This window comes from Cariama cristata, unplaced genomic scaffold (assembly GCF_000690535.1).
Source record: "Cariama cristata isolate BGI_N322 unplaced genomic scaffold, ASM69053v1 scaffold21696, whole genome shotgun sequence".
Lineage (NCBI taxonomy): Eukaryota > Metazoa > Chordata > Aves > Cariamiformes > Cariamidae > Cariama > Cariama cristata.
Genome location: NW_009620695.1, coordinates 31,840 through 40,002, shown reverse-complemented (window position 1 = coordinate 40,002; position 8,163 = coordinate 31,840). Strand labels below are relative to the sequence as shown.

Here is an 8,163-nt window from a genome sequence, read left to right as displayed (position 1 = left end):
TTTTTCTTTTTGGTGTTTGGGCTGCTCTGAGCCTGTGTTGAACCAGCATGGGTGCAAGATGCAAGCAGCTGTATCGCTGGGTAGGTATGTGGACATATGTACATAAGGGCCAGCTAGTCTTATACCTCTCCTTCTTACATCGGCTTTTGTCGCAACTTTCTCCACCCCATACCCAACCTACCCTCCCACGCCGAGGTGCACGCAGACAAGGCCAGTTTTGTACATCCCTATTCCTTTTCCCTGGCTAAAAACTGTCCCTCTCCACCATCTGATCAACGTTGCAGCCATCTCGTGCCAACACCTCCCCGTCCCCCTCGGGACACCCGCCTCCCTCCCCGCTCTGCTCATCTGCCACGTGGTTGACCTCCTCGCTGGCCGCCATCACGGCGTTGTCGGTGCTGTGGGTCGGCTGGTGGTTGTCGCTGCTGTGCTCCTCGGCTTCCTGCACGTCGGACTCCGCTTCCTCGGTGTCGCTCCCACCGCCCACGGAGGGGTTCTTCTCCGGGGGAGGCTCCTTCTTCTTCCCTCGGTTCAGGCAGCAGTAGGTGGCCATGGCCAGGAAGAGAGCAGAGAGTACCACCTCTGAGCCCGCCAGGTAGAAGATCACCTCGTAGTTCTTAAGAGCATCAACCAAGCGGCCTGATGGATGGAGAAGAAATGAGACAGCTTCAGCCTACGCGTTCCTACACGGCCAGCCCAGCGCAGGTCCAGCCCCACTTGGCCATGATGGTCAAGATGACACCCACTGAGCTAGGATGGGGGCCGTGGTGACCGGAGGCTTCATCCCAGTCCTGCGTGCTCCTGACCGCGCACGTGAGCCCGGTCCCTGCTGTGTTATGGTGCATGTTTAGGCATTGGAACGGGCTGCCCAGGGAGGTGGTGGACTCACCATCCCTGCAGATTTAGATGTGGCACTTCAAGACATGGTTTAGTGGGCATGGTGGCATCTGGTATACGGTTGGATTTGATGATCTTTGAAGTCTCTTCCAACCATAATGATTCTATGGCCTGAAACCAGCCCCAGGGCATGCTGAGGTGCCTCCTGGGGCAGTCATGGGAGGCACACAGTGAATTCCTCGGTGGGTGAATGTGCCCCTGTTCACCCAAGCTGGAGGGCGAACGAGGAGCCTGGGTGCACGCATGTGTGTGCGTGTTTGTGCGTGCGCGCGTGTGTGTGTGCAGCTTATCCTGTGCCAAACCCCTTCAGCCCCACGGAGCAGGAAGCAGCTCAGCAGGATTACACCAAACAAAGCCACTTTGTTCTTCCAACCGAGCCTGCTCCTCCAACTCCGAGCCGTGGGGGTTTGCCAACACACTCAAGCTTCCCCCACCGGAGGGGTCCTGCAGCAGCAAGGCCGCACCCCCCGCCCCGGGAGGAAGGTGGGAACCACGACTTGGCTCCCTCCAAGACCGTTTTTGGGTGACCCTGCACCATCTGCATCCCGTCGTGCATATGCACGGTACCAAGGCAGAGCTCAACTGAAGCAGGAGGGCTAAGGGATGTCCCCCATCCCCACCCACTGGTACCCTTGCTCCAAGGAGCAAGGTGCTGTTCAATCCCCCCTTTCCCACCATGATTTCTCTGCAGCTGCCTCCAAGACACGTATTTCTTGACCCTCCCTGGCCTGGGACTGCCGACTGCCCCACCGCTTGTAAGATGGGACATGAATTATTGTTAGCATCAAGAGGGTCTGCTCTTGGCCACCAGTTCTTCCCTGAGAGCTACGTGGAGTTGCTGAGGGTGGGTTTTGTTTATAACTGGTGGTACGTGCTGGGGAAAAGATCGTTGGCACAGAGGTCTTCACTGGTGGGCTTTAGCCTGCGTGTGGCAGCTGAAGGAGTGCAAGAAGCAACAGAGTGGTTCCTTCCAGGGGATTTGCCCATTAACCCTGACCCATCCTCATAAATCGCACGTGCAGGGAACTGCACTTCATTTGGAAATCAGCCTTTGGCATGATTTGGCTTTCTTAGACCTGATCAGACACTGAACAGTAACCTACACCAACCCCTTGGGCGAAGGGTCTCTCCCCATTCAACAGCCTGTTCGTGTGGGGCATGGACCTTACCAGGGACTGCGGCCTAGACTAGACTGGTTGAGAAACTGTGAGTGTCTTAATCCTCATTAAAAAAAAAAAAAAAATAACAGCAACTACCTCTACAAACCATTTTGACTTGATTGACACCAAAGCACCTGTGCCTTGGAATTGGACCCAACACAGATTGAGAGCATTATTCACAGCACCATGAACAAAAGGCCATGGACACCCAGGAGATCTTGAAGGACCCTCGCCTTGTCCTACTGAAGATGCTCAAAGGTTTGCCTGCAGCATGTGCCTGACCCTACCCATAACATGATTTTTATGCCATATTTGCAGTGAAGGCAGAGACCTGGATCCCCGCATGAAAGAGAGGGAAGTGCCACTGATCAGGACTGAGGGACACTGGAAGTGACGCCACCCTGGGTAGCTCTGTATGCCTGCCATCGCTCAGCTCTCTGAGCAGAGCAGAGAAATATCACTTGCCATCTTCTGCCCCTGCTCAGATTCAGCGTTGTGGTGCATGGAGTGAGACTGGAAGCTCTGACTTCAGATCTCAGCATCCAGGAGAAATTTGAAGTTGAGAAATTGTCTTTCTTCAAGTACCGTGCCCATGCCCAATACCGTGGAATGGGAGCCAAACGAATCACCTGTGTTTCACAGCAAGAGACCTACCTGCGGAGGGTGGACCGATGAGCACAGCGAAAGCCTCGATAAGTAGGACCAGCCCAATGGCGCTGGAGAACTTCTGGGAGCCAACGATGGCCATCAGCACTTCGAACTGCAGTGCTCCCACCATGCCGTAAGAGATGCCAAAAAAGACGCAGAAGATGACCAGCCCCGTGTAATTGCTAGCCCTGGCACTGCAGATGTCTGTCAGGCCGTTGAAGAGCATAGCGAAGCTGAACAGGTAGGCAACGTGAGGACGGACCCATTTCAACCCTGCCACCATGCCACAGGCTGGGCGGGCAAAGATGTCTATGAAACCAATGATGGAGAGCAAGAACGCAGCCTCCGTGTCTGGTACGCCTGTGTCCTTGGCGTAGTTGACCAGCAATATGGGGGGCACGAAGAGACCCAAGACCAGGATGAACTTTGAAATAGTGTAAATGATAAAGCCTCGGTTGGAAAAGATACTAAAATCCAGAAGTTTCTTTCCTTTCTTGGGCTTCTTCTTGGCTTTCTTGGCTTTCTTGGTTCTATCAGTGGTGCTGATTCCCTCCTCTGATTTCCCTCCTATGGGCAGCATCTCCTTGGCTTCGTATTTGTCCTGAGCTTTCTCCATCTTCCGCTTCATGCCCATATCCAAGGGTCTCATGACTGCCCCACAAGTGCAGCAGTTAAGCAGAAGGCCCCCCATGATAAGGAACCCTCCTCGCCAACCAAACTTCTCCAGCAGCACTTGCCCCAGTGGAGAGAGGGAGGAAAGGAAGACAGGGCTCCCGGCAGCAGCCAGTCCATTGGCAAGAGGCCGACGCTTGTCAAAGTAGGTGCCCAGCATGATCAGTGAGGGCTGGAAGTTCAACGCCATACCCAGACCTACATGAGGGTGAGAGCCAGGAGTGAGATAGGGAGTGCAAGAACACGAGATGTGGTTTGCAACAAGCTCAAAACTCCCCTTAGACTATCCTAGTCCTGAAGTTCCATGATGGGATTCGTGTGCTTCTCACAAGCCTCTGCTCCTTCACGTTGGTGGGTTGCTCCCGGAGAAGATGGGCTAAACCAGCCTGTCTACCTGAAGTGTATTTGGATCAGGTGGCTGTGGTCATGTTTAGACAGGACCTGTGCCTTAAACAGGAGCTTTGCCTCCCTCCCCTCCCACTATATACTGATCCCACCCCAGTTGCCATGATCGCTCAGCATCAACTTATGTTTCTTCTGTCCCTCAACCACAGGGCCTGCCTGTTTAGACCCAGCAGATGCATCTCCCACCGGTACAATGTTCGGGACCAGATGCCTCCCATGAGCGGGTGCGAATAGGTGAGGGGAGACCTGATCCTAGACGTGGCAATGCTAAAGGGAGATACAACACGGTCTTGGCTCTTCCCCAGGTAAGCCTGTTTCCCCTCCCCACCTTTTGGGGCTCTCACCTGTCAGCACGCCAGCCGTCAGATAAAGCTCAATGATATTGGTGGTAAAAGATGCCAGGATCATCCCAGAGGAAGCTAGCAGCCCACCGATGAGCATCACGGGCCGGCAGCCAAACTGGTTCACCATGATGCTGCATACTGGTCCTGGGAGGAAGCAGAGGAGACCGAGTAGGAGACCAGGAGATAGGACAACTGGGAAGGGGCAGCCAGCCCACGCAGGGCACTCGGGCAAGATGAAACACTATTGATGGAGACAACTACTTGGCTGCTTAGATGATACACATCCTTTGGGCCCAGACATGGGAGAGAATTTGTGGTGTGGAGACCTTTGCTTTGCCCTGCCTTCAGCTCCCTGTTCCCTGGGAACAAGCGGGGGCTCGGTGTGATGGGGCAGAGCACTTCAGCAATGGGAGCAAATCCCGTGTCAACTGCCCGAGAGGCAGGTGGGGTCACCCCTGGGGTCTCCCGGCGCAGAGGAAACAGGGACATGAAATGCAGCACACTTCTAGAAGTGGTGGGACAAGTGTATTCTGCATGTTGGTCCATGACCAGGCTGATGAGTGTGGGGTCTGGGCCCGTAGCAGGGCAGGGAAGGCACAAGTTGGGGAAAGGGAAGTGTGTCCAAGCATCACCTGTCCCATAGAGCATGGCCAGCATGATGGAGGAGATCCAGGCCGTGTCACTGTAGCCCACGTGGAAATCTTTCATGAGCTCCTTGAAGTAGACACTGACGGCTTTTGGGAAGGCATAGGAGAAGCCGGTGATCACAAAGCAGCCGAAGAGCACGATCCAGCCCCAGCCACCGTCCGGGGGCTTCACGGGAGCTGGGAGCTGCCCTTCCTCTGGGTCAGGTCTCCCCATCGTCTAGCCTGGGAGGGGAAAGGCAGGCCAGGAGGAGGGAGGCCAACAGAGAGGGAGAGAAAGAGAGAGAGATCTCCAGGCGCTGCAAGAGAAGAGCAGAGCAGGCAAACATTTACTACAAGGTTCCTCTCCATGCCCACCAAGCTCTGAGCGACTCACTGGGGGACCACATCATCTCTCTGTACCTTCATCCTGCCAGGCAAGGCAGGATTGCTTCAAGGGTGGGAGGTCAAGCCACAGCTGGACAGAGGTGGGAAGCTCCCCCTGACCTTGGGGTAGCCCACAGCTCTGTAACCCCTAGTCAGACACAGTCGAGCTGGGTTACAGCTCCCAGCTGGGACTGGAGAGCTGCATCTGATCGATGTGGTGAGGCATCAGGACCTGCAGCACCCCACTTGCTCCATATCCAGCCTTACCTACAGGCTGGTGCGAGGGGAGACCCGGCAACGTGAAACCGTTTTGGCTCCCAAAATCTTCATCTGAGCCTCTCCCATTCCGGTCTGCTCCACCTGGGAAGCCCTCCAGGACCTGCCCTGCTGCAGGAGCCTCCAGCAGTGAGGCACCGGAGACCCAGTTAAGCCCCCTGTGCTTTTCTTTGGGAGGTCCCGGTGCACAGCCCTCTCCTTTGCCCTCCCTTCCCCGCCGTGGGGGGCCAGGTTGGGAAATGGGTGAAGGGGGAGAGCACAGCAAAGCAGTGGTTATTTGCATGCCACAGAGATTAGGGCTCTGTACCTACACGGTGGGGCCGGAATAAAGCCTAAAGGGGGAGAAGGAGGGAATTAGAGGGGATGTCTTGTGAGTAGCTCTTGGGGCTCTTAAGCTGCCCAGGAATTTTGCTCCAGTTGGCTGCTGTGGGTATGTTTTTCTCACTTCTCCCCAAGGCACCAGGTCTCTGCCTTACCCCTTCCAGCACCATGGGCCTCAGTTTCTTGGTCAGCCAGGTTTATTTTCACACCTGTATGCAAAACCATCACTGGACTTTGATTATAGGTGCTCCCAAGTAGCATCAGAAATCGGGGGGGGGTTTCTCCCCACCTGAGCTGAGCTTTGCCGGGTTCATTTGCCTTTGCCCTATCACCATCCTGGTGGCTTTACACTCCCAACGTGGGTCCTCTCTCCTCCCCAGCTCCCTTGGCAGAAGGACTACGAGATGGTGGCAATGTCTCCATCCCTTGGCAGCAGCGGTCGTGGGAAATGCCAGCATTCACATAGTGACTGGAGACTGCCAAGGGGACAAGGACACTCCTATAGATGGGACACACGGGGCTATCATCCCAGGTGCGTTCCTCAAGGAAGTCCCTCTTCTTCATGTCCTCCAAGCAATGGCGATGACTTGACCTGATTCCCACAGCTGCTGTCGCTCTGCGCGTTAAACAAGTGCAAATCCTTTAGGCAAAAGTATGGATGGCACAAGTTGGGGCAGAGCCCAGGTAAAGGGCCCTTGCTTGGCAAGAGGTGGTCCTACCCTGTGACACCCCTGAATCTTGCAGAAAAAGAGAGCGACTGGGCTTTCTCAGGCTGCAGGAGGCTCAGCGTGCAGAGCCAAGGCTGGAAACAGGGCTGGGAATTGCTCTGAGAGGGGTCTGAAACTGTAGTTTAAGGGGATGCTGGAGGAGGGGCTCAAGACAAGACAACGAAGTCAGTTCTGGACCCCTCAAGCAAGGGACGTGGCACCTGCACCCACAGTGCATCAACGGGAAGAGGCACAAAATGGTCTTGGCCGGTTGGTTTTAGTCAGGTGCCCAAGCCAAGGCTGACCTGTGGAGGGAAGGGTGGGCTAAGAGTCACCAGCCACCCTCAGCCGTACCCCTCCTTCCCCTCCCCGGGGGACCCTTGCTCCTGAAAACGCAGCGGGGGGGTTGTTCAGTGCAGCACCCACCCAGGCATCTGCCACCATCACGGGTGTCTGCAGCAGCGCTCCCCAACCCTTCAGGATCCCATCAGCCATGAAAAAAAAGGGAGCAGGATCTGGTGCTGGGCACGGACTGGGGCAGATCTTCCGGACAGCCATATCCTAACAGCTCTCGGGCTGACCCACAGGGGCCGGCGCAGGCTACTCCGATCTCTCCCACCATCCCAGGTCTCAGGGACTACAGCAAGAGGCATGGACTGAGAACAGGGTGCTATAAAGATGTTTTCAAGAATCATTGCAAGGAAGAAAAAAACTTAATTACACACGCTCCAGACACCCATACCTCCCTCCCTCACACCCTTTCTGGTGTTATATCTGGATCACCGGCACTGGGACAGCCAGCCTGAACCGTCTCGCTCAGCTTTGCCCACCTGCTCCTCCTCGCCCAGCTCCACCTGAGTGACAGGCTAGGGACAGCTGTACAAAAGCACGACGACTCCTCGATCAGTGCCGCTGCTCAACCACTGCACCATCTGCTGCACGTAGCTACTTCAAATAAAAGTGACTGCCACCAAACATACCCTGAGCCTTTTTCGCCAAAACCCTCTCCCAGCCTCGCTCTTCTTGCTCTCACCCTGCATCGCGAATGAAATAAATCAATCAAACCATTGCCATTCATCTTTTTCCTTCCCCCAGCTTCCTAGGAAGAAAATATTTCTCTGTCTGTGGCATGCTCTTCAGAGATTTCTGTCGCATCGCCTGTCAACGAAGAGTCCACGGCATCTGATTTTGAAGAGCACGTTAGACAAATACCCATCAGTACTGTTTCAGTTTGGAGCTGGACGAGCATCTCTGCAAGAGCCACTTGCTCGGTGCTACAGAACTACACAGCAAGGCGTAAAAGGGCTTTTACCTGCCTGCAGGTAGCTGTTGGCTGAAAAAAAAAGATGAGACGCAGCAGAAGAGCTCACCCGTGGAGATGCCTCCAAGGCTGATATGTCAGAGCACAGCTCTGCTGGGGATTTATCCCGGCTCTGAGCCAGGCGGTTGAGAGCTGCCTTGTTCCTAACACCACGGCACGTAAGCCAGCTCTCTGCTCCCGGCGGTCACACCGTGTACCCTGCACTCGCCGGTGCACACTCGACAGCTTGCTATTATTTTCTCTTCGGTTAAGGAGCTTTATTCGCAGGTAAAAGTACCACGTGTAAGTTCACATGCACCTAAAAGCTCATCAGCGTGGGCATCTGCCCTTCGCCGTGCATCACAGGCAGGTGGGCCAGAGCAGGCACTGCCGCGGAGCCAGCTGCAGCTGGGTGCTAGGAGA

General features: G+C 55.2%; 1 protein-coding gene across 1 annotated transcript; it reads right to left on the bottom strand.

The window, feature by feature from the left end:
- Positions 1–244: 244 nt before the first annotated feature.
- On the bottom strand, positions 245–7,816 carry SLC16A8 (solute carrier family 16 (monocarboxylate transporter), member 8). Its single transcript, XM_009701697.1, has 5 exons — positions 7,753–7,816; positions 4,759–5,069; positions 4,127–4,270; positions 2,712–3,575; positions 245–639 (listed from the first exon to the last, which is right to left on the bottom strand). Exons 2-5 carry the CDS (start codon positions 4,985–4,987, stop codon positions 245–247), a joined length of 1,632 nt encoding a protein of 543 aa, XP_009699999.1. The 5' UTR covers positions 4,988–5,069; positions 7,753–7,816.
- Between the last annotated feature and the right edge of the window lie 347 nt (positions 7,817–8,163).